The sequence below is a fragment of the Physeter macrocephalus genome, chromosome 21 (genome assembly GCF_002837175.3).
Source record: "Physeter macrocephalus isolate SW-GA chromosome 21, ASM283717v5, whole genome shotgun sequence".
NCBI lineage: Eukaryota > Metazoa > Chordata > Mammalia > Artiodactyla > Physeteridae > Physeter > Physeter macrocephalus.
The window spans coordinates 6,070,843-6,097,548 of NC_041234.1; the positions used below are offsets into that span (position 1 = coordinate 6,070,843).

A 26,706-nucleotide genomic window follows, 5' to 3' on the forward strand; every position below is an offset into this window, starting at 1 on the left:
TCACACCACAAAAGCAGTATTTTAAGGTTGAAGAACATGCAGACCTTGTGTTAGGGTTGGGCTCTGCCCCTTTTAACATTCTAGATTTTGGACCCTAATTGCAGCCTGTGTGTTCCCTGCTGTAGCTGGCCTTTCTGCCTATAGCTCTGTGAGTGATGGCCCTGCTCAGCATCCCCTCCAACACAGAAGCTATTCCTGCATTATTCAGCCTGTCCAGAGTTCATGTTCCTGCTTCACACCCTGAAGCCTTCATAGCCCAAGCCCTGTCCCTCTCCCGAGGCCTACTCTCATCCCTCAGGTTGAGGTGTGCACTCTCCCCAGCCCAGTGTCTGGCATGCACTTTTGGGTGCTGGGGTCTGCCAGATCATTGTTTCTGTGCTTGCCTGGTTCCCTGCTTGGCTAAAAGACCCAGGAGATCAGGGGTATAGCCTTCTCACCTGTCCATCTCCCCAGCGCCTAGAACTATTAGTACATATCGGGTGCTCAGGATGTGCTGAATGAGTGAATGAAAGAAGGGTTCCTTATGTACTTACCGTGTATCCCATTCAATTAAAAAACCCATTTTTCATGAACAAGCTGAAATCTGAAGTTCCGTGTCCCCCAGCTACACTCTAAGTTCTCTGAATGTAGGTGCTGAGTTCCTATTTCTTTACATTCCTCGTAGCATCTGGGACGGTACTTGGCCAACAGTAGGTGCTCAGTGAGCACTTCTTGTCTCGCTCACGATTAGGGATGTGAACTCAAAAGGTCCGAAGGAATGACCTAAAACTACATGTTTATTATAGTGCCTCAAAAGAGCATGGACCAGGGCTAGATTTTGTTGAGAGTGGTGGTCTCCGAGGGGAAGTGTGCATACCTCAACAAGATCTACTGGGTCTGAGAAGAAAATTTTAGAACTTCTATATATCTTTATTCTTTCCATTGAAAAAATAACTAGGCAATATTGAGTTTTGCTATATAGATGGCCATGGACCCTTCATTTGATCTGCATGGCACATATGAGGCAAGACATTGTTACCTTCACTGGTTAGTCTTTATTCCATATATTAAAAATAATCTCAAGTCATTTACATATACCTGTAGATTTATGAATTTTATTATTGGTTTACTCCTCACAAAATGGACAAGTGATTTAAAAAATTCTTGTAGAGAAACAGGAATTGAAGCGATTACTAATAGTGTAAGTACAAAGTGAATGGGAAAAAAATGGCAGAAGTGGCCCTTCTCCCACTCTAGTTATGCCATCTTGGTTGGCCAGCTGACAAGGTAAAAACAATGGTGTTCTAACCAGATCTGGGAAGGATATGGTCAGAATATTTTGAAATAGTCAAGACAACCATATGAGTTGTTGATTTACACTGACTGTCATTGTATTAACCTAATACTATATGGATAATGTGTCTTGAAGAATTAACTAAAAGTGTTTGAAGGATTAACTAAGGACTTTGGAAAATATCTTTATTTCATTTTATCTTTCAAAAGGTCTATTTCTGTATTTGTGAAAAACATTCCTGATATGTTAGTCCATTAGTCCATTGTCTTACTTTATCTCTATATAAATTAAAATGACTCTACATATATTGGGTGTATATGCTGAAATAAATTTAATTGCTAAGAGTGCATGTCCACTGGGTTAGGATGCCATGCAAATGAGAGTGTGGGTTGTTCTTGATGGGCCGGTTGCCATCATCATGTCACACTGCTCTCACATGGCTGGCTGACCAAGAGCCATCTCAGGAATGTGTGTTATTAGTCACCATGGTAATGGCACAGCTGGGAGGGGATGGGTCATTAAAAATTCATCATCACTTTTGAGTTAGAAATTAACTCAGATCACACATCCTTCTAAGGTCAGGGCATGTTTTGCTTATAGAAAAAAGGCAACACTTAAGAAAATGTAACGGATTTTTAAAAATATGTATTATGGACATTACATGAGTGTATGGGGTTATTCATATGTTTGGAAGTGAACAGCAATGAAAACTGGAATTTACTCTGTCAAACATGTTGTTACTTATTTTAACTTCACAATAACCCTATAAGGTAGGGATCATTCTCATTGTATGACAAAGATAAAATCAACGAGTTTAAGTGACTTGCCCAAACTCCCACATCTAGTAGGTTTGCAGCCAGGGTGCATATCTAGATAATTGGTATTAGCCAATATATTGCATTTTGTTTCCAAAAGGTAACAATTCATCTGCATTTTATCAAGTCACCTAATAATTGGAGGTTCTTGACAATTTCTGGACGTGAAAGGCTGGGTAACAGTGGACTCCATGTCCTGAGTGGGAAAGCAAAATGTTCACACTGAGGCCTGGGGCTGGAATTTTCATATCATCTATCTGTATTAGGTGGTGAAAAGCAAGCCAATTTTGGTTGAGCTTATTGACACTGTATCATCTTATGTCATTTCTCAAGTGAAAGTTCTGCAGTTTTGTATGAGCAAGAGGTCCCTCCATGGAGCTTTGCCAACAGATTTTCCCAGGGTGTTCTGCAGAGCATCAGATATCAAATTCAACACAACAAATGTGCTTCTCTTTCTGTTAACAGGACTGTTGCCAACTATTTGGTGTGGAGGATGGTTTATTCCAGAATTCCAAACCTAAGCAGGCGCTTTCAGTATAGGTGGCTGGAATTCTCACGGGTATGTTTTAAGAAGATTGCAATGTTACATCACTGGATAACTTCACATGCCGGAACAGTCTGTATATTAACTAATCCAATAAAAATCATCTTCAGGGATTGGATGAAACAATCCAATTGTTTAAACAGAGGGAGTTTTGCATCTCAAACTCTATTTTTTTTTTTGGCTTTATTTCTTTTTATTGAGGTAAACCTTACATACAGTAAGGTACTCTCAAGCTCTTCTTTGATGAGGCTATATAGAGATATCGAGGACAATACTTGGGACCATCATGTTGTTTTCGCTCTCCCGTTCTTATCAATTTATTCCCCTTTCCCCCAGTGTTTTTAAGTGGGTCACTGTAATTATAATTTTAATATTTCTTAGTGATATATTTGTAACTGTCTTTCATTTTCAGTATTCTGAATATTCAAAATATGCATGATATAAGTATTAGATGGTAAAGTTTCATCTTTAATTTAGGGGTAGAGTTTTGTCTTTAACTCTACCTTGATCTTCAGTCTTAATTTATCCTAATTCTACTAGGCCAAAGAGGCCTAAATTTAGTCTCCTCTGAGATGTGGCTCAACTGCCTGAAAACACTTTTCTTCTCCCCCTCCTCACCCAGCTCTGTGATCTTTGCTCCTCTCCCGCTTTTGTTCTCCTCTTAACTTACATAGGTGTTACTCTTTGTTTCAGAGGCTTTTGTCTGAGTAATTCTCTTACTAATACAGGACTTAAGGATTTTGTGGCTTTTTTTTACATTTTAAGAATTTTGTGACTTTAAAAAATATTTGAAGTTAATTTTATCTCAATTTGGAGTTAAGTAATGGCAAATTTTGTAAGCTATAATTTCATTTAACAGACATTTTACTTACTAGAGAAAGTGATAAGTAGAGAAGTTCTTAGTGGGTCATTACTCTTGAGTAGTAGCACAATTATTTTGGATACATTTCGGTCCTTAAAGTCACTAGAGTATTGAGCTTTATAGAGAACATCATAAAACAACTATATATGTTGAGGTCATATCAGAGGGTTAAGCTACAAAAAAGGTAGATTATATATATGTGTCTGTGTGTATTTTTAACTCCCATGGATCACATAAAAGATGGTACCCAGCTGTTTTCCACCCCCACTGTGAAGAGAATAGAGAGGTGTAAGAAGTAGTTTGTGAAAATTTGAGGTTAGGTATGAAGGGATGTTTCTTGAGCATAAAGTGCTAAATATAATACTGAATTGCCAAAGAAGATTGTAGGATCTCTTTCTCTAGAAGTTTTAAAAATAGATTCTTTCATTCCTTACCTCTGAGAGTGGTTGTGTTACCAGAAAGTAGAGGAAGAATAGATGAACTTCATTGTTAATCCCATTTGCTCTGAACCAACAACCTGGCTCTAACATAGTTCAAGGGATGCCTCCAGCCACCATTCTCAGAGCCTCCCTCCCTTGCCGTCTGCCTTCACTTTGCATTTTGAGTGCTCCAAACTCCCAACCTGCAAGGGCAACCTAAACGATATTTATTTCTTGCTTTCATCCCCCAAGAGTAAATCTTTGAGCCTTCCAAGTCCTGCTTTGGAACTTCCTTACTTGTTTGTAAGTGTTTTCTTGAAATGGTTTAATTGGGACAGATGGGAAAAACATTTACATCTGTTTTTTACTTGGTCACCAGTGTGTTCTGTTATGACACAATGTAAATATGCTTCCTGGGTTGTTCATGGTGGGCATATTTTCCTGGTCTGTCTTGTGAGTGTACTTCCCAGAGCAAGGAAACCCTCACTGGGCAGGAGCTTTGATCACCTACTGATGTTAGACCTTTCTTGGTGGAACTTTAGTTCTCAGTAGATATTAACTACCATCTGGACACTTGGACAGCATGCCCTCTCATCCCTGTTAACTGCAGAAAAGCTATGCTATTGTCCAAATCCTTTGTTCAATGGGGAAAATTGGAAGGAAAGGAGGAATACATTATTATCCACTCTTAAAATATTTTCACTTAGTTTTAAATATAATGGGACAAGCAGAATATTTTTCTTCATCCCATTTTACCTTTGGTTTACTATCTCACACATGTATATGGGTTGGGGCCTGCAGTGTTTTGTAGACTGTTTCCTTCAGGTTGTTTGAACTTTTTTTCAGTCGTTGGTTTTATCCAAGTGAAGCTCAATCTGGATCGATTATCTCCCACAGGTAATCCAGGGTACCACAACTTTGTTGCCTCAGTGGGACAAATGTGTCAACTTTATTGAAAGTACCCTCCCTTATGTTGTTGGAAAAATGTTTGTGGACGTACACTTCCAGGAAGACAGGAAGGAGGTGGTAAGTGCCGCTCCCCAGCTGGTAAAATCAAGGGCGGTTGACCAGATCGGACATGGATATGGTCAGCAGGCCGATATCAGCCTTCTAGCTCTTCAGGTGACGAATCTAGATAACAGTTTTGCTTCAAAGAGGAATTCCTGCAGTACCATATTAATTGAAAACTCAAACTCAAATGTAGAATGTTATCATGAAAATTAAGAAAATTTAGAAATGAGAAAACAGCATGAAATCATGCCTTGAAGAGTCAGACTTTCTCCTGTAGAGATTAAATGTGTTAGGTCAATGCTTAGGAAAAAAGAGGACCTAAATAATTTGAGGATTGTATATTTGAACTATTGTAATTACAAAAAGTAGAGATTTTCTAGTCAGATTTCTTTGTTTTACAGATGAGGAAGCTGGAGACCCAGTGATGAAGTGATTTGTAATATATTTAATAACTTCTTTTTTTGCCAATTTTATTTATTTATTTTTTCGTTCTTCAAAATAAGCAACTTTTTAAAAAATTGAAGTATAGTTGATTTACAATGTTGTGTTAGTTTCTGGCATACAGCAAAGTGATACAGTTATGTGTATAATAGTTATACATATGTAATATATATAGTATATATAGTATAATGTAATAATTTGTGATGTTGAGCATCTTTTCATGTGCCTGTTGGCCATCTGTGGAGAAATGTCATTTTAGGTCTTCTGCCCATTTTTTGATTCGGTTGAAAACAAACAATTTTTTTATTGAAGTATAGTTGATTTACAGTGTATTAGTTTTGGGTATACAGCAAAGTGATTCAGTTATACATACATATATATCTATTCTTTTTCAGATTCTTTTCCATCATAGGTTATTACGAGATATTGAGTATAATTCCCTGTGCTATACAGTAGGACCTTACTGTTTATCTATTTTATATATATATTAGTGTGTATCTGTTAATCCCAAACTCCTAATTTATCCCTCTCCCCTTTTCCCTTTGGTAAACGTAAGTTTGTTTTCTATGTCTGTGAGTCTATTTCTGTTTTGTAAATAAGTTGATTTGTATCATTTTTTTGGATTCCACATATAAGTCATATCGTATGGTATTTGTCTTTCTCTGTCTGACTTACTTCACTTAGTATGATAATCTCTAGGTCCATCCGTGTTGCTGCAAATGGCATTATTTCATTCTTTTTTATGGCTGAGTAGTATTCCATCATGTGTGTGTGTGTGTGTGTGTGTGTGTGTGTGTGTGTACACCACATCTTCTTTATTCATTCATCTGTCGATGGACACTAGGATTGCTTCCATGTCTCGACTATTGTAAATAGTGCTATTATGAACGTTGGGTTGCATGTATCTTTTTGAATTAGAGTTTTCTCTGGATATATGCCCAGGAGTGGGATTGCTGGATCATATGGTAGTTCTATTTTTAGTTTTTTAAGGAACCTCCGTACTGTTGTCCATAGTGACTGCACTAATTTACATTCCCACCAACAGTGTAGGAGGGTTCCCTTTTCTCCACACCCTCTTGTATTTAACAACTATTAAGTGGCTTAGAAACAAACAAAATGCAGGGATTTTTTCCCCCTTTCCTTATGCTGTCTTCTAAAAACTAGAGATGTGACATTTATTTCACAGAAAACACTGTCAATTTTTTTCATAAGCTTAAAAAGAAATCCTTTTATTTTGTAAATTTCTAAACATATATGGAAAGAGCATTGTAATCAACTTCCATGTACCCATGATTTGTGGCTATTCGTAATTGTTGTAGTGGTGTTAATGGCCCAACCGGATAAATCCACTAATAAAAGCTGAGGTTTAATTTCATTCATTTACTCAACAAATATTTGTTGAACATCTGTTATATACCAGGCACTGTTCTAGGCACTTGGGATACAGCAGAGAACAAAGATCCCTGACCTCATTGAGATGACATTCTATTGGTGAGGGTAGACAAAAAAATCAATACAATGCTTACATTAACAAGTGTATTAGAAGATGATAAGGACTCTGGAAGAGAGAAGAATGAGATCAGGGTAAAGACAAATGGGGAACTGGAAGGTATGAATATGTGGGGTGGATTGTAGGATTAAATAGGATGATCAAGGAAAGCCTCATTGTGAAGATGACATTTGGCAAAGATTTGAAGGAGGTGAGAGAATTTGATATGGCATGTATCTGGGGGAAGAGTGTTCTAAGCAGATGGAACAGTTAGTGCAAAATCTCTGAGGCAGGGATGTGCCTGGAGTGGTCAGGGAAGAGCAGGGAGGTCCACGTGGCTGGAGCAGGGTGAATGAGGGTGAGAGAAGTAGGCACTGAGGTCAGAGCAATAGCAGGGATGGTGTGACATTTTATAAGACTTGTAGAACATTGTAAGAATGTTGGCTTTTACGCTGAGTGAAGTGGGGAGCTAATGCAGGCTTTTTAGCAGAGGCCTGATGTGACTTGACTTATGTTGAGAGGATTGCCCTGGCTGCAGTGTTGAGAAGAGGTTGTATCAGGTGAAGAATAGAAGCAGGGAGGCCAATTAGGAGACTGTCGGAGGGACCAGGCCAGAGATGATGGTGGCTCGGGCCAGATGGTAGCTGCGGAAGTTGTAAGAAGGGGTTGTATTCTGAATACTTTCTGAAGCATAGAACCGGCGCAGTTTGGTGACAGATTTGTTGAGGGATCTGAGAGTAAGAGCTCTGAGTCTGATTAAATGGAAATACGGAGGTGCTATTAACTGAGAAGAGGAATACTGGGAGAGAATCAGGTTTGGAAGGGAGGATCTGGAGTTCAGGTTTGGCCGTGTTGAATTTGAGATGTTATCAGACTGCCAGGTGGAGATGTCATGGAGGCGGTAGGGTATGTGAGTCTTGAGTTTAGGACAGAGGTTGGGGTTGAATGTTGGAGGAGAGAGGAGGAGTGAAACGGTTGTCCAGGGGAGTGGGAGACTGAGTAAACTGAGGAAATGTAGTATGGCTGCTCTAGGTGAAGTTGGAGGTCATGAATTTTAAAAAGTCTCCTCATTTTGGCTGTGTTCTTCTCCATGTGTTTTCAGCTACACTGGAGGAGAGGGTCTATTTTAAAATAGAAATTTCAATTTAGCTAGGTTTTTTTTTTTTGATGTGCATTTTCTTTGTGAAGAATTATATTTTACAAATGGCATGAAGCAGAATATCTAGGTATGATTAACTAATGTAGGGGCGGGAAAATAATTTTTTCTCTACTCTTCTAGGTTCTTGGATGAGAGCCTCCTGTAATAAAAGATTTTCTCCTGTAAAAAAAAAGGAGAAAAACAAGTTTAATAACATGTGTGCCTCTTCTACTCAGGAAAACTGAGTAACTCCCAGAAATGGCCCCAGCTGCCACCTTAAATTCCAAGTCCAGCTAAAGACGAAATAAGACGTTGAACACTGGCAGACACACTGCAGTAAACAGTGAAGATTTAAGGCCTGCCCTCTCCGCTGCTAAGAGTTCCTAGAGGTTTAGTCATCCTCCTCCTCTTGGTGCGGAGAGGGAGACACCCTTACAATGGAGACTACCCTTATAAATGTTAATTTCTCTCACAAAAGGGTGATTTCTACTGTGTTCAGGACAATTCCTGTGTCTGCAGCCTCAGAAACTAACACACCATTGTAAGGCAAATATACTCCAGTAAAGATGTTAAAAAAAAAAAAGTAAAGCAATACCTACAAAAATAAAAAACAAATAAAGTGCAAAAAAAAAAAATCAGCCCCAAATAATCAATATGCCAAAGGGGCATATTTGGGGATGGTATATTTTGCTTCCCTTCGCTAATAACAATCCATCGTAGTCAGTCAGATATGAATATGTAAGCACCTTGGATGCAGGTGGTCATTAAACATTGAATTTAAAGGCAAAGAAATAAAAAAGTCTGTTAAGCCACGATAATTCCACTGGTTGGTATTATCTGTTGATATGTATTACAACTGTGTATTATGTGCTGAGGTTTGCTTTGGAATGCCATATATCTAAGCACATTTACTTGGATTTTCTTCTGTCTTTTGATACTTTGGAGAATTTTATGCCAAGTTCGAGACTTTATATTTGAACCTGAAAGTACTCTTCTTGTAAATAATTCCACTGAAGAATTAATGTCTTATTTCAAAATACTGAATATTCCCATTGTGTTTTCTTTCACTCCTTGGTCGGAGTAAATGGATTGAGAATTTATCAGATAATCACAGTGGTAACATTATAAGCCCTGGGAAGGATATAAAAACAATTAAGGGATAATGGAGGTGTTTTTATATAGCAGGATTTTTTTTTTGGCAGTAGATGAATTTAAAGTAATACGAAAGGTATGTGGATTAATTTGTTTGTTTCAGTTTTGGTGTGAAAGTCCCTTTTTCATGTGTCAGGATGTGACAAGTAAAGTTGATTTTGGCACTTCCTCCCTTATTTTTTTATTTTTATTTTTTTTTTTGCGGTACGCGGGCCTCTCACTGCTGTGGCCGCTCCCGTTGCGGAGCACAGGCTCCGGACGCGCAGGCTCAGCGGCCACGGCTCACGGGCCCAGCCGCTCCGCGGCACGTGGGGTCCTCCCGGACCGGGGCACGAACCCGTGTCCCCTGCATCGGCAGGCGGACTCTCAACCCCTGCGCCACCAGGGAAGTCCCCCCCGCCCCCTTATTTTGATGTACGTGGGACGTGAAGGTAGTGTGATAGTTACACACATACTCATTTATTTTACATAAAATTATTTGCCTCCCTTAAGCAGAAGCTATTTGCCTCAGGGAATACTTAAGTTGGAAGCTTATAAGAGTAATATGTGGCTTTTTATAGCCGTGTTACAGGGCTCTCATCCAAGAACCACCTGGAACCACTGATTTACTTGAAAAACATTCTTTATTATTAGCTACAATCCGAAGAGAAAAACAAAAATATCCCCAATGAGACACATTCCAGAGACACTAACTCAGAGGGGTGGCTGCCATTGTTTTATTTTCAAAAACAGTTGTTAAGCAAATGAATACAGTCAGAAGGTTAAACTTCAGGTATTTCTCAAATTTTAATGTGTACAGGAATCACTGAAGGCTCTGGTGGTTAAAATGCAAAATCTCATTGCATTTTAACTGGGTCTGGGGTAGGACCCAAGAATATGCATAACAAGCTCCCAAGCAGTGCTGACACTGCTGGTCTAGGGACCACACTTGGAGTAGCAGGGCCTTTGCATCATTCATTTGTTTGCAGTTATCACCAAAAAACAGCTCTGGCAATTCATGTGAGCAAGGCAGGCATTTGACTCAGGGCAACAGTACATGGTTTACTAAAGCCTGTTGCATTAGTGCAAGTAATCGCTTCAATTTTCAGATCACAGAAAATTTCCCTGATTCAAATTGCTTTAAGTGGACTGTGCCAAACCCCGTGTGAGGGCCTTCAGGCTACTTTTTAGTTCTGCTTTTTTTGTTGTTGTTTCTTTCCTTTGAGCTATTTAGTTTTCCTTTGAAAACTGGTACCTGGGTTCCTCTAAGAGACTTTGTGCTTCTCCTCAGTATTTCTGTTTTTACAGCCTCTTTTTTTTTAAAATAAATTTATTTTTTTGGGCTGCGTTGGGTCTTCGTTGCTGTGTGCAGGCTTTCTCTAGTTGCAGCGAGCGGGCGCTACTCTTCGTTGCGGTGCAAGGGCTTCTCCTTGAGGTGGCTTCTCTTGTTGTGGAGCACGGGCTCTAGGTGCGCGGGCTTCAGTAGTTGTGGCATGTGGGCTCAGTAGTTGCGGCGCACGGGCTTCATTGCTCCGCGGCATGTGGGATCTTCCCGAACCAGGGCTCGAACCTGTGTCCCCTGCGTTGGCAGGGGACAAACCCTGTGACAAACCCTGATCTGTAGGCTCATGACCTGAATGACAGGAAGAGGGATTTAGGGGTATGTGTGTACGTGGGGAGGGATGTCTAAAGTAGTTACTTGTTTTTCTCTTCCATTTTAAAATTATTAATGATAATTTATATCTGTAACGTATGAGTAAATGCCCCAGATAGATATCATTGTCCACGGTGGGCACATGAAGATCCCAACGATGGCTATATAATGTTTTAAAAATCTGATGATGATAATAAGGTAGCTAACTTTTACTGAGATTTAGTTGGATGTCTGGTACGCGTTCTGTAAGAGCTTTCGATGCGTTAACTCATTTAGTCCTCACGGTGGCCCTATGATGGCTATTACTTGCCCTCGTGTTTCCAGATGAGGACACTGAGGCTCAAAGAGTTTAAGTAAATTCCCCAAGGTCACACAGCCTGAAAATGGTTTAGGGGGGGTTCAAGTCCAAACAATCTAGCTTTGAGTCAGTGTTCTATTCCCTTGCTTCTCTCTGAAAAACACTTGAATCTTCACCATTTTTATGACTGGTATGAGGAGACCAGTCATAATGAAGAGACTTCTTAGTGGCTTGTCCTATAATCGATTCACCCTCATCAGGAAATTACTTACTCATGTATTAAGATCTTATACACATAAAAGGCACATATTTCCTGTTTCTTAGCATTTTAGAGGTAGGGAACAGTGGAATACGTTTTGCTTCTTGTAGCATTCTAATATTTTAAAGACAAATAGAGTGAAAGCTTAATCAGTTCAAGTCTAACCAGGTGACATTGCATTTTTCTGTGTTCATAGAATTTTCAGAAGAAACAGGGAAACAGTAAGAAACAAGCTGATTATCAGAGATTTCATCTAAGAGCAACATTTGAGGTTCATCTTTGGCTCAGTCCACACACTGAGCTCAATTTCCAGTACTTTCTACATATATCATTCTGAGGAGCGATCCCTGACGCTTGGAATGATGACCTAAGGATCTGTAAGGTTTCTTCATCAAAACAGTCTTTAAAATGCTTACCATTTTTGGGGGTTACTAAGGCAGAAATGTAAACATACACGTCAAAGAACAATTTTCTATCGTGTTGATGCAAAGGAGAAAAAGTTCTTTCCCCTTTATGCTTTGAATTGTAGTTTCTAGAAAATTCAAGGAAATTGGAATTCCCATTTGAACGTTTTGGCTGAGCTAAGTTATTAAACCACATAATTTTATTTCATTATAGATACTCTGTCCCCAAATTACTTATCTTTATTCATATATCTCAGCTCTGCCAATAGGCATTTTATTGCTGTTCTCTCAAATTATCTGTTTTTTGTTGTAGGGTGAACCGTATTAAAGAAAAAAATATTCTGATACTTGTTAAAATGATAAGGAAGACTTTATTCAGGACTATTGCAAAGGGTGTCAAGACTTTCCAAGTAGGAGAGAGAGATCGGGCTCAACTGTGAACATGGCAGAGACAGCTGGGGGTTGGCCAAGGAGCAGGGTGAAGGAGGCACTGGATGGAAAATGACTAAGAGGAAACGTTCAAAGGTCAGCGGAATTTTTCTGAAGGCAGGCCAGGGTGCACAGATATCAAGGGCGGGGGATGAGGAATCTGACAGATATGGAGGGTGCTCAGATATCAAGTGTGGAGGGGGTTCTCTCTAAACTGACTTACCAGGATTCTTGCTAAAACTGGTCTGTGCAGGCCTGGCACAGGGCTTAGAGGAACCTGGCTAAAGGTTGGTCAACGAGAGAGCTTTTGTCAACACTCAAATCAAAGATAAAGTCACTGGTCTCTTATTACACATTAAAACATTCTGTATGCAGAAGGTTAATTTAGTTAAAGAGGAAAGGATCTTTTATTATACTTTAGATTGAGATTTTATTAAGTGAGGAATTAAAGCTTTATGTACTGTGTAAAACAATTCACTGATTTCTCCTGTACTCTAGTAGCTGATTCCTTTTTCTCTTTATGGTAAGGACATCGTTCATGTCCCCAACTAATGCCGTGGATGACCTAGAGTATCTTCCAATTTTCTGAGTGCTCTGCATGAGCAATTCTGGTAGTAATTCTTATCCCAAGAACGGGCTTCTCCTCCCATCCCATACTGCTGCAGCTGGTGCCGAAGACTTAAGTACCCACATGGGTCCAATTGCAGTGGTGGAGTTTGAACTTGCACCCTCCCTGCACTAGGAGTTCACCTCATTAGTTAGCCAAGATAATTGAATTGATGTACTGCCATTAATATTCAAGTTCTCCAATTCCCTTGCTCACCGTTTTTCTCAGTGGTTGAATAAATGAGATGTAACTCTAACGTTAGTGGCAGAAGTCACTTGAAAGTCAGTGTCATGCATCATAGCAATGCCTTTATACCGAGGGGTTCTTGGTTCCTTACAGATGCTGTTACAAGAGTTGCTCTCAGTATAGCCATTGTACTGATAAAGGTAAAGCTCCCTTCAACACAAGTCATGCAAAGTAAAGGATATTCTATCTGGCTATCAAGTGTCTCTGTTTCCGTTTGCCTAGGCGATGGTGTCAGCTATTATATCAATCAGTTTCTCTGGGTCTTTGCAGAAGATCCATCTGAATTAAGGCAAAACAAACTGATTAGAGTTTTAAAGGGCTTTTAAAATACAGTTATAAAATGTTAACCTTATTAAGAAGTTACATCTGACTTTCTGAAAACTTGCATTAGCATCTCATAGCCCAGTTCTGTTCTTATCATTTTGGGCAAATTAACCTCTTTGTTTCTCTATCTTCCTGTTGATGAATGGTATACAAGGTTTTGCTGCTATAGTAATGCTGTGTAACACTCGGCCACAAAACTTCAGTGGCCTTCACCAGTTAACAGTTAATGTTGGTGCACCTGGAGTTGGTTGGTCGTTCCCCTGGGCAGCTCTGCTTCTTTTGGCTTGGTTTGTCTAATGTCTGGGGGTTGGCTGGTCTAGGCTGGCTTCAGCAGAGGTGGCCAGGATGCCTTGGCTCTACTCCACGTATTTTACTTCCTTCAGCCGGCTAGCCTGGGCACGTTCTCATAGCGATGGCAGAGGTGCAAGTGAGCAGGCGAAGACACGTGAGGCTTCCTGAGGCCCAGGCTCAGGACTGGCATAGTGTCATGTCTGCATTCTGTTCACCAAAGCAAGCCACAAGGCCAGTCCAGAATGACAGAGCGGGGAAATAGACCCTGCCTTTTTAGTGAAAGGTCCCACAGCAAAGGGCATGGATAGAGGAATGGGGGTATAGAGTTAAAAGCCATCGTTGCAGTGAATCATAGATAGGGATACAAACAGTCCCTACTTCGCTGTTTTGTGATGAGGACTGGGTGAGATAACCCACGTAGAAGGCTTAGCACACGCCTGGTGCATAGTGAGTGCCCAGTGAATGTCAGCTACTGTTACTACTGTGTGCCATGCCTAAGATTAATCATGAAGAGAGAATGCATACTATCAAAGAACTGTGGCAACTCTCCTGCATTGAGATCTCTTCTTTCTAGTTTCTCTTCAAAAGAATGAGCGTGAGGGAGGTACCTGGGGGTTTTGCTGTTCCTAGTCCTGCATATATGCCCAGTGTAGTAGCTTTCAGTTGGGATAAAGATCCTTTTATGGCTAGTGCCCTAGCCATGTTCCAGAGCCTGCCCTATCATTTAATGCTAAATCTGGTTCATAAGAGAGTCTCATGCAACTACTCAAGGAGCCAAATATAATTTATATAACAGATCCAGGTTTCACAACTCTCTACGGGCTAAATCTTATTACAGCAAATGTCATAAGACCCCAATCCTGACAGCTCTTTTTAAGCAACCTTTGGTAAAATGACATCCAGCAAAACAAGTAATTCAGAAAGGTCATTGGGAATTCTTTTGAAATAAGTGTGGACACTACTCTTGCCCCTTGTCCTTGAGTGTGCTGCCACGATGGTGACACATTTGGCCCGCCTTTCTTGTTTGTTGTCTCTATCTCTGGATAACATTGGACACTGTTGCCTTTGCCACTTATTATCGGCCACAGTCTTGTCAGGCAGATCCGATCAGGCCTGTGGGCTGCGGAGACCCTGTCCTGGAAATTCATTGGCTGAAAGAAAGCACTTAGGCCCTCCAACAGAGCCGAGTTTTGGATGTGACCAGGGAGAATTCCTTGCTGGAGGGAGTTTACCCACAGCCAAAAGCTAGACCATTATGAGACTGGTTGACTTCTAAATATTATCCTGGTGTCTGATCCGTTCCCTCGAAGAGTAGGAAAGTGGGAAACAAGAAAAGATGAGTTAGAAAATCAGAGCACAGTCTCTCTGTTCATATCCAGTAAATAGGATTTTACTCTTATTACCTCCACCCCAGCCTTATGCTTTTTGAGAAGAGGACATGCTAAACTCCTGCCCCACCAGACTGACATGCTTTATAGCGTGTCTGGGGCCCAAATAACTTGACATTTTTTTCTTTTGCCAACATTTTAAATAGCTCTGCAAGTTTGTTAATCCTGACAAACTGGTATGATTTGTTTTATCATACCAGCTTGCTTGGCTGCCAGAAACTGAGGGTTTCCTAACTATCCTTAGTTTTTCTGGCTTTACCACTTCTCCCACCTTAACATGGGTCTCTTCTTTACTTCTTATTTCAATGCCATTATTATTTTTTTATCAGGAGCCAATTAAAGTTATTTTCATAAATACAGTATAAATAATGAGTCAGTGGATAGTTAACATTTATTAGTGCATTGATTTATTTAATGTCTGTGTTTCTAGTGAAGTGACAGTTGCCAGGAAGAAAAGTTTTAGGAACTTCCCTTAGATTGCAGCCCATTTCTTCCAGGTTAGCCACATGAATTATTGACAATAATTTTTGTTTTTCACATTCACTCGTCAAGTGGTTATAATTTAAGGAACCATGTCTTGCTCTAGACCAATGAGGAGACTGGAGACTTTTTAATCTTATGTTTTATTAAGATATTACTTATAATTTCTGACTATATTAAAGAGGAAAATCTCTTCAACATTATGCTTTTATTTAAGAATTTCATTAAAATTACTTTACGATTAATGCATATAATCACTTTGAAGATTGTTTTTCTTCTTTAAGAATTCTATCGGCCTATAGCTATTTCTATCAGATATATAATATATATGTATATACATATATATATATTTTTAAACCATTCTTAGCCATCTGTTCTGTACCACGTTGGCATCATCAACCTCAGAATGGACTGGGCTAGCTTACTGAGTCATTTGAGTTCCACTGAAGTTTACATTTGGAATAATTGCTGGAATAACTGTTATACATTAGCATGTATGAAAGATATTTTATTAAATTTCATTTCTTTGCTAGATACCCCCTGGAGGTTTTGAAAAACATAAATCAACTTCTGTTTATTGAACATCTGCTACATGTATCGTATGAGATAGGAAATCGTACCATGTTAACAATCATATCATGTAAGATGTGAAATCATAAAACTAACAGTGGTGAGATATGAAATCATAAAACTAACAACTTTAAATTTGCAGAACACCGTAGGGGAAGAAAAATTATTTTTCCCTTTAACCTCCTAGATTCTTGGCTAAGATCCCTCTGTAATGGAAAGACAGATTAACAGGAGAAAGAGAGAAGTTTAATAACATGTATATCTCCTGTATACATGAGAGAGACCCAGGAAAACTGAGTAACTCCCCAAAATGGCCCAAGTCATCACCTTAAATACCATCTCCAGCTAAAGTCAAAAGATGTTGTTGTCGGGGGAGGGAAGCCAGTCATGGGAGGTTACCAGGCAAAGCACGGTAAACAAGGGTAACGTTGTTATACAGATTTAAGTTTTGACTTCTCCACTGATAAGAGTTTCTAGAGATTTACTCATGACATCTTCCTGGTACAGAGAGGGAGGCACCCTTTCAAATGGAGGTTTCCCCTGTAAACGTAAATGTCTCTTACAAAAGGGTAACTTCTCTGTTTTCTGAGCTTTTTCTAATCTGCTCTTCCTTAAACATAATCAGCCTAAAATATAAAATAATCCTCATGCCAAAGAGGTATGTTTTGGGGTGGCAAATTCTGCTCCCCTTCAACACTTTTTAGTTGCCTTACATATCCATGATCTCATTTGATCTAAATCATGATTCCTGTCTTTGAAGCTTATGGATTTCTTGGGGAGATCAAATAAATATAAATGGCAATTAAACACACGCCTATATTGTTCTGAATATAAGCCTGATAGGAACTCAGAGAAGGGACTGAAAGTGTGGGTTTAAGTGTTTGCGATTCACTGGTATGAGGTAGGATCTGAGTTGGCCATGTAGGATTTCTTTGTCACCATAGACAAAGCTTTGAAGGAAACTACAACAAGACAGTGGGGTGAGCTGACCCCTTTTGTTATCGAGCCAAACTCGATGTGCCGTAAAGTCAATCTACAGACACTGGGTTGTGGTGAAGGGAAGTACAGCATTTATTTGCAGGGAGAATGGGCAGCTAATGCTCAAAAGACCCATACTCCTTGATGCCTTTTGGGCAAGGGTTTTTATTTTACTTACTTATTTATTTATTTACATTTATTGTGCACTTTATTTCTTTTTTTTTTTTGCGGTACGCGGGCCTCTCACTGCTGCGGCCTCTCCCGTTGCGGAGCACAGGCTCCGGACGCGCAGGCCCAGCGGCCATGGCTCACGGGCCCAGCCGCTCCGCGGCACGTGGGATCCTCCCGGACCGGGGCTCGAACCCGTGTCCCCTGCGTCGGCAGGCGGACTCTCAACCACTGCGCCACCAGGGAAGCCCTGCACTTTATTTCTGTTATTATTACATTGTAATATATAATGAAATAGTTATACAACTCACCATAATGCAGAATCGGTGGGAGCCCTGAGCTTGTTTTCCTGCACCTAGATGGTCCCATCTGGGAGTGATGGGAGACAGTGACACCCGAAGTGTGTTGCTTCTGTCCAGTCTACTCCGTAAGATGCAGCTTAACTGTCACCTGCCACTCACTGATAGGGTTTTGATACGAGTCTGCAAGCAGTTGATTTATTTATTATGGTCTCTGTGCAGTCAAACCTCTCTGCTAATGATAATCTGTATTTGCAGCCACTCCCCAGTACTAGCGTCACTACCTCAGCCCCACTTCAGATCATCAGGCATTAGATTCTCACAAGGAGCGCGCAACCTAGATCCCTCGCGTACGCATTTCACAGTAGGGTTGGGCAAGGGTTTTTAAATGCAACATTAGGGATGAGGGTTGCAAGGTGTGTGATCAGCTTGTGGACATTCTTCTTATTGGTTGTTGGTGAGGTAACAGGGTGATGTTTTGAGAATCTTAAGCATCAGTCTTCTGGTTCCAACCAATCTGAGGTCTGCGTTCTTGTGGTCAGCAGTTTCCATCTGGTGGGGTTCTGGTTTCTGTAAACCAACTCAAAGATAAGTGTCAGATTGTTATCTGTATCCCTTGAGGAAGAACTAGGAGTCCTTTGACTCTGTTTTATGGCTGAAATATTGTGTAAGCCATCGTAGCTTTTTGCTTGATTGCTTTGACTTTGTTTCTGCATTCCCTCACTTTTCTAATTATTAACTGCTTAAATTTGCTCTTTGGAACTCAGGGGAAGGCCGGCGAGACTGAAGCTTTTTTTCCAAACAAGAAGTGGGGGACACGGAGGGGGTCTGTCACCAGGAAGGCCATGCAGGGTCCTGCTTGGTTTCACGTCTTCTCAAAGCAGTATTAGCATATGTCCCTTTAAATGCATTAATAGAACCATCTTGACCCGTATATATAGAACACAAAGTTCCTATGTCCATGTGAGGGGAGGGAGGATAAGGAGAGGTCAAAAGAAGAGCAGGTGAGACAATTTTAATGCACTAAGATAGGAGAATCTCATTTAAAAAAACCTTTCGTGGAAGGGTACCAGGTGTATACAGATGTGTATGTGACTCACCAGTGTCTGATGTCTGATGTAGAATGCTGTGGGCAAAACTCTGGAGTGCAAAGAATGAAAAGGGGAAGCCACTTTTAGATAGCATTGGTTGAGGGAAAGAACTAAAAACTGCCCATATCCTGACCAAATAAACTGTATTTTCTCAGTGTGGGTCCATAAAATCTGAGATAAGTAGATGCTTAACAAAATGCTGCTTTACTTGGAGGGCTCTTATTCTGAATGTGGCAGATTTTACCATAATAACATTTGAGTTAATTTTTATATGTCATATTTTGATTTTTAACTCTAAATAAATATTTTATATGGATAACTTCTCCTTATGACTTCTACTTTAAGTGATTTCTATTAATGTTATATGCTGGCTGGTTGGGGCATTAGGTCAAGGTTTGGTGAGGAAATAATATTTCTGTCTTTCTTCTTATTTAAAAATCACATCAGGCTTTTGCTGCCTCAGGCAACATGACTTGACTGAAGGCACTGTCATTATGTGATGCTGTAGAGTAGTCTAAAGATAAAAATCAGAAGTGTTCAGTGATTTATCTTCCTAGTTCCAGCATACTAAAATCATTATTTCTCTTATTTGCATTGACATGCCAACCATTGACATTAATCACCTTCAAAGATTTCCCTTGTTCTTAAAGTCTGCTGGGGTAGTTCAGCACCATTTCACAAAAACTGTTATATATTAAATCTGTAGAGTGGTCAAAAAGAAAGAATTGAGAACCTGTGATGAGGCCTGGGAGGGGAGTGGTGGTCTCAGAGGACTAGGGCAGAGACCAGCTGAGGCTCACAGGGCAAGAAAAGAGGAAAATGATTACAGTCATCTCTCGGTATCTGCGGGCGATTGGTTCCAGGACTCCCTGCAGATAACCAAAATCTGCGGATGCTCGATTGCCTTATATAAAATGGTGTAGTAGTTGCATATAACCTACACACATTAAGTCCTTTAAAAAGGACTTAATTTTTTTTTACAGCAGTTTTAAGTTTATAGCATGGGAAGGAAAAAACATCTTTCCTCTATCCTTCTAGGTTCTTGGCTGAGACCTCCCTATCATAAAAGGACAGAGTAACAGGAGAAAAACAGAGGTTTAATAACATGTATACCTCCTGCATACATGAGAGCAAGCCAGGGAAACTGAGTAACTTTCCAAAATGGCCCAAACCATCGCCTTAAATACCATCTCCAGCTGAAGACAAAAGATGTTGGAGAGTGGGGTGGGGGCTCGGGGGACAGTTGAGGGAGGTTATTGGGAGAAGCACAGTAAACAAAGGTCTGCTTGTTATGCAGACTTAAGTTCATGCCTTCTCCATCGGTAAGAGTTTCTAGAGATTTAGTCAACTTGCTCTTCCTGATACAGAAAGGGAGACCCGGAGGTTTCCCTTATAAATGCAAATGTTTCTTCCAAGAGGGTAACCTCTTGGTTTTTAGCACTTATTTTGTGAGCTGTTTCTTAAAAATAATCAGTTCGAGATAATCCTTAAGCCAAAGAGACATGTTTTGGGATGGCATATTCTCTCCTTCAGCAACAAAATTGAGAGGAGGGTATAGAGATTTTGTGGAATGGCGATTTCCTCGGTTCTTGCTCTTCTCAAGGGAAAGAATTCAGTCAGGAGGCATAGAGCAGTTTTAAGTAGCAAGATTTTTATTAAGCAGAGCAAAAGTACACTCCCAAGAAAGGATGAGAGTGGGCTACCTGGAAACCAGAGCAGCCCTGCAATGGGATAGGGTTGTGTGTGTCCTATGTCATTTGATTGTCAAGTTGATTGACAGCTTTAGGTTATAATAACTTTCCTGCTAGTATGCAGGCACTTACCCATAAGCACCCCAGCAGAACCCATGGGGTGGGGCGGGGAAGCAAAAGCCGCAATGCTAAGTACAAATGAGGTATAGTGAACCATGGGTTACCTTGAGTCACCTTTTAGGTCTTGATGCGCCTGCGTCAACCTGTGCTGGCGGTTTTGTCTTGCTTGGTCCTGATATGGCTGGAAACCTAGTGGTGGTCCTCGGCCACAAGAGGGAGGATCTCTGGGTGAGCTCTGTCCACCAGGTGTCCTGGTGGGGGAGGGAAAGACGAACCATCCAGGATGGCGCCGGACCCTCTCATGTCTGACTAGCTACCTAACACTCCTGCCCCTGACACATGCATAGTTTCTCTCATTAACATCACTCACTTTTTTTTTTTTAAACTGAAGGTGAACCTACATTGACACATCATTATCACCCAAAGTATATAGTTTACCTTAGAGTTCACTCTTGTACATTCTGTGGGTTTGAACAAATGTATGATGACACGAATCTATCATTATAATATCATACAGAGTTCTTTCACTGCCCTGAAAATTCTCTGTGCTCTGCCTGCTTATCTCTCCCACCCCCACCCCACAACTGCTGATCTTTTTATTGCCTCCATAGTTTTGCCTTTTCTGGATGTGGTATCATTGGAATCATGCAGCATGTAGCCTTTTCAGATTGGTTTCTTTCAGTTAGTAATATGCACTTAAGGTTTCTCCATGTCTCCTCATGGCTTGATAGCTCATTTCTTCTTAGCACTGAGTAATATTCCATTTTCTGGATGTACCACAGCTTGTTTAGCCGGTCACCTACTGAAGGACACCATAGTTGCTTCCAAGATTTGGCAAGTATAAATAAAGTCGCTGTAAACATCTGGGTGCAGACTTTTGGGTGGACATAAGTTTCCATCTCCTTTGGGTAAATACCAGGGAATGTGATTGCTGGATTGTATGGTGAAAGTATGTTTAGTTTTGTAAAAAAGCTACCAAACTGTCTTCCAAAATGGCTCTCCTGTGTTGCATGCCCACCAGCAATGTTGCCCCACATCCTCTCCAGCACTTGGTGTTGTAAGTGTTGTGGATTTGGGCAGTTCTAATAGGTGTGTGGTGCTATCTCATTGTTTTAGTTTGCATTTCCCTCATGACATGTGATGTGAAGCATCTTTTCTTATGTTTGTTTGCCATCTGTATGTCTTCTTTACTGAGATGTCTGTTAAGGTCTTTGGCTCATTTTTTAATCAGGTTTTTCGTTTTCTTCTTGTTGAATGTCCATCAGTACATAAACACAGGTAAATCTCTCACATGGGCAACTACCACAACAGCAGCAACAAACGAATGCACACAACCCAAACTCAGAACCCTCAGAACCCTCTCTTAACCCTATATCCACTTGTACCCTGTCTTTGCTTTCTCTCTTTCATAGACAGACTCCTCGACTGGGTTGTGCAGACTTGATGTCTCCACTTCCCAGTGAGGTCTGGCCTTTGTCTTCACCTTTCTTTCTCTTCCAACATTCTAAGTCTTAGAAAATGGTGACTGTAATTTGTAATACTGTATTGTATATTTGGAAGTTGCTAAGAGAGTAGATCTTAAAAGTTCTCATCTCAAGGGAAAAAAAATACTCTAACTATGTTTGGTGGAAACGGAGCAAGACTCTGCGGGGCCCTCCCTGGTACAAATCTGTTCCATGTCCCGCGTTTCTTATTCGCAGGAAAAAGGCTTCAGCCTCCTTGACCTGCCCTGAGTTCCCAAGGGCAGCTTCAAACAGTTGCTAAGCAGGGAAGGGAGGGAATGCAGAAACAAACGAGGAGCCTCTAAGAAACAATAGTGCACCAGAGATGGGGCAGCATCCTGGTTCCTCCTCAAGGAATATACACAGCCCTATATCTCTGAGTTCTTCTGCAAGAACTAAGGCCCCCACCCAGGTGGAGGATGGTAACTCCAGGCTGAGCACAGGATTCTTGGAGCACCGCCCTGTTACCTCACCACCAACCAATCAGAAGAAAGTCATATACCCACCCTGCAGCCCTCACCCCAAATTTTGCCTGTAAATACGTCTCCCTGAAAACTGTTGGGGAGTTCAGGGTGTTTAGAGCATGAGCCACCCGTTCTCCTTGCACGGCCCTGCAATAAACATTCGTCTGCTCCAAACTCCGATGTTTCAGATTGTTTGGCCTCACTGTGCGCTGGGCACATGAACTTGTGTTTGGTAACATGGTGATGGGTGTTAACTAGACTTATTATGGTGATCACTTCATAATATATACAAATATCAAATCATTATGTTGTATACCTGAAACTAATATGTGTCCATTATAACTCAATTTTTAAAAATGCAAAAAAAAAAAAAAAAAAAAAAAAAAAAAAGAAAGAAAAGAAAATGGTGGCAGTATCCATCTGGTTGCCTGTGCCTGAAGCCTGGGAATTAATCTGACTGTTCCCACCCTTTCCTCACCTCCCCACATAAAATTAATCACCTGGTTCCATTGATTCAGTCGCTGAATCTCTCGCAAATTAATGCACCCATTTCTTTCCATCCCTATTGCCCCTCCCTAGTTTGGGAAGATACTGTTTCTCTTTTTATGTGAAGGTGACAGGCTGGCTGATGTGTGTTGCTGCATGATGATGTTGGGGAGGAAGAAGTATTCCTCTCCCCTTCTAAATTCTTCTGGCTGATATAAGAATTAAAGTGATGTGATAGAGAGTGACAGCAGAAAATCAAACAAAGTTAAGTAACATATATACATGGGAGAGACCGGGGAAAGCTAAGCAACTTGCCAAAATGGCCAAAGCCCTCACCTTATATACCATCTTGAGCTAAAGACTGAAAGAAGATGTTGGGGGTGAAGAGAGTCAGTTACGGGGCAATACCAGGAAAAGTGCAGTAAAGGACGGTGATTGTGATGAAGATTTAACTCGATGACTTCTCCATTGGTAGGAGTTTCTGGAGATTTAGTCATCCTCCTCTTCCAGGTACTGAGAGGGAGACACCCTTCAAATGGAGATTTACCTTACAAATGGAAATATTTCTTACAAAAGGGCAACTGCTATTTGGTTTTCAGATCCCTTCCTATGTCTGCTGTTCCTCAGAAAATAACCAGCTTAAAACAATTGATATGCCAAAGAGACATATTTTAGGGTGGCAAATTTTCCTCCCCTACGGTGATGTCATAAAGACTTGGGTGCTGGTGACTGCAGAGGCAAAAGATCTAGGCCCTGAAGATTTCCTTGTTTGAGCACCCTCCTTCTGTGGGTTTTCTGTTTGAAATGGTCACTGCTGCATCTCTCGCTGTTTTCTTCTACTTTCCTGGCATTTTCCTCTGATTTCTGAGGGACACCTCTGTTGCTCCTGGAAGTTCTGACCTCACAACTGTCATTTACCTCTGAGGTCAGGTCCTGGCTCTGACCCTTCCCAGCTGTAGGAGAAGGAAGAGATCATGGACTCTCTCTTTCTCTCTCTCTTTTTTCAAAAATATTTATTTATTTATTTATTTGGCTGCGCCAGGTCTTAGTTGTGGCACGTGGGATCTTCATTGTGGCGTGTGGGATCTTCGTTGCGGTATGCAGGATCTTTAGTTGCAGCATTTGGGATCGTTTAGTTGTGGCATTTGGGATCTTTTAGTTGCAGCATGAGGAATCTTTAGTTGCGGCATGCAAACTCTTAGTTGCGGCCTGCGAACTCTTAGTTGCGGCATGTGGGATGTAGTTCCCTGACCAGGGATCGAACCCAGGCCCCCTGCATTGAGAGTGCGGAGTCTTAGCCACTGGATCGCCAGGAAAGTCCTGATCATGGGCTCTCTTGACTCCTAATTTCCTTATCTGTAAAATAAGTGGCTTCCCTACACCAGTGAGTCTCCATCCTGGCTGCACATTAGAATCACCTGGAGGGGCTTTGAAACCTCCCAGTGCTCAGGCCTTACTCTGCAACAAAGACATCAGCATTCTTTAAAGCTCCTCCCGCCACCCCCCAACCAGAGACCCCGGTGTACAGACAAGGTTGAGAACCAGTTGGGAAGAAATAGCTGTGAAGTACCCCTGCCTCCATCTGCTGTTTGTTCTTATTTACATACAGTGGAACCCAGCCCACTGATTTCCAGCTCTTATTCCCTTACAACTGTTATTGAACTGAAAACATAGCCGAAAACTTATTAAACAGAAAAAAACTATTTTGAGCTTTGTGCTGACAATTCATTATAGAACCAAGGAAACATCTAAATTTCTTTCCTTCTAGAATTAATGCTAAAAATGGATTTACAACTCCATAATTTCAAAAGAAAATTTTCATTCTGGTGCCAAACCTAGTATTATATTCTTTCTTGAGTGTCCTATTAGGAAAAATGAAGCATCTGTGTAGGAGAATGGAATTTCGATTGGTTTGCACCCATAGACAAGCAGGGCCTCCCCACACTGCTCCATGTGGGCTGCTGAAGTTAAGTGTTAGCATCTCTCTCCCCCAGTCCTCTCTGCTGACCCACAGATGCTGGAAGAAAAGCCAGGGCAAACACATCATCACTGTAGGTGTGGTCTCACTCTTGGAACACTTTGAAACAGGGCTTTCAGAAGACAGTGTTTCTGTAGCAGCCCCCTTGAGAGCTAACCATTTTAGACTTGAAATAGCATAAGACTTTTCTGAGCTGTCAGAGAGGAGAGAGGAGAGTAGGAAGATGACAGAGAACAGCCACGCATTTGGTTTAACCACTGGCACTAATTTGGAGAGAACTGGCATCTTGACATAAGTGATTCATATTGAGAAGTGTCTAGGGTGCTGGCTCTCCCTGCCTGTTTCTCTGTTAACAGTATCTCTTTCAACTGTTCACTCACTTTCTTCTGCAATCCCTTTCTAAGTACACGGCCCATGCCTTTGTTTTTTTCTCTCAAGCCCTTATTAACCTATTGAAATTAGTTGCAACCTTGATATGGGTGCACTAATTCAGTAGCTACAGGTAAGTTATTAGTCATAACCTATGGCGAATTCCTTTCCTCATGTAATCCTTTTACAACTGGGCCATCACATTGTTCTCAAGGAAAGAAATGGTTAGTTTTCTTCTAGTAATGGGGGGAAAAGGCATTTTTCTGGGAAAAGAAATGCTGCCAGAGCATGGAGTCAAGCTTAAAGGAGCCTCTTTCCCACTGTGTTTAGCATTGGACTATTTATCGTGGCCCAGAAAAGCTTGTCTGAAACTTCTTGGTTTTGACCTCCTTCTTTGGGTATTTCCTTATAGATGGAGGAATTGATTGAGGGTGTTCGATGGGCCTTTATTGACATGCTGGAGAAAGAAAATGAGTGGATGGATGCAGGGACAAAAAGGAAAGCCAAAGAAAAGGTAAGGATTCCTTTTGATGAAAAAAATATGACTTCTGGTTTAATGGATTTTCATGCTCCCCATTAACTGTGTAGTGGATTTTTATATTGACTGAGCTGTTGACTGCAAATGACCCCAGAGTTAGGTGTCTGTTTTGGGATGAATACAGAGATTTTATTACCAGGAGGTGAGAGAAAATAAGATCTGACTTTTTCAAACTGCGTTTTCAAACACCTTGTAATTCAGCCTTTCCTTCTCTCCTAATTGCCGTCTGTAAGAGCCACATGGCTTGCTGCCCAGCGAATTTTGCCATTAAACCATCATTGGCTATGGCAGAATGCAGAGCAGTGGGGAGCCAGGGGGAGCAGCTGGCAGAAGAACCCTCAAGGCACAAAGAAGAAAAACCCGTATTAGCTGTGTGTGCTCCGTGCACGATGTGTGCTAATGTCCTCAGGCAACTCCTCTACTGTAACCAAGCAGATCTACTTCCTAACCCATCATTTTGTGCAAATGATCCAAATAGCATGCTTATAAACTGTAGACCAATAGTAGACCATTGTATAGGAATACAAAAACATTTCCTAATAGAAGCGGACACTTGCTAGGCCTCGGAAAACTTTCTGGCAACAACATAAGGGGATAAGTGAGAAAAGTATTAGCAGCCTTGCTGTTTAGAAATAAAGAATGGGACCCGTCTTGATATTCTGGGTATTCTGATGGAGCTGGAGCTTGCATGGGTGGGAAACGCCTGCTACATTCTTCTTTTTTTTTTTTTTTTTTTAACATCTTTATTGGAGTATAATTGCTTTACAATATTGTGTTAGTTTCTGCTGTATAACAAAGTGAATCAGCTATACATAAACATATATCCCCATATCTCCTCCCTCTTGCGTCTCCCTCCCAGCCTCCCTATCCCACCCCTCTAGGTGGTCACAAAGCACAGAGCTGATCTCCCTGTGCTATGCGGCTGCTTCCAACTAGCTATCTATTTTAC

The 26,706-nt window shown here is 40.9% G+C and overlaps 1 protein-coding gene across 1 annotated transcript in view; it reads left to right on the forward strand.

The window, feature by feature from the left end:
* PHEX (phosphate regulating endopeptidase X-linked) overlaps window positions 1-26,706 on the forward strand; it is a 195,435-nt gene that overhangs the window by 63,531 nt on the left and 105,198 nt on the right. Inside the window, exons 10-12 of the mRNA XM_007126588.1 lie at window positions 2,554-2,647; window positions 4,811-4,939; window positions 25,632-25,733. Coding sequence (XP_007126650.1) covers window positions 2,554-2,647; window positions 4,811-4,939; window positions 25,632-25,733 — 325 coding nt within the window. The remainder of the gene's footprint in view (window positions 1-2,553; window positions 2,648-4,810; window positions 4,940-25,631; window positions 25,734-26,706) is intronic.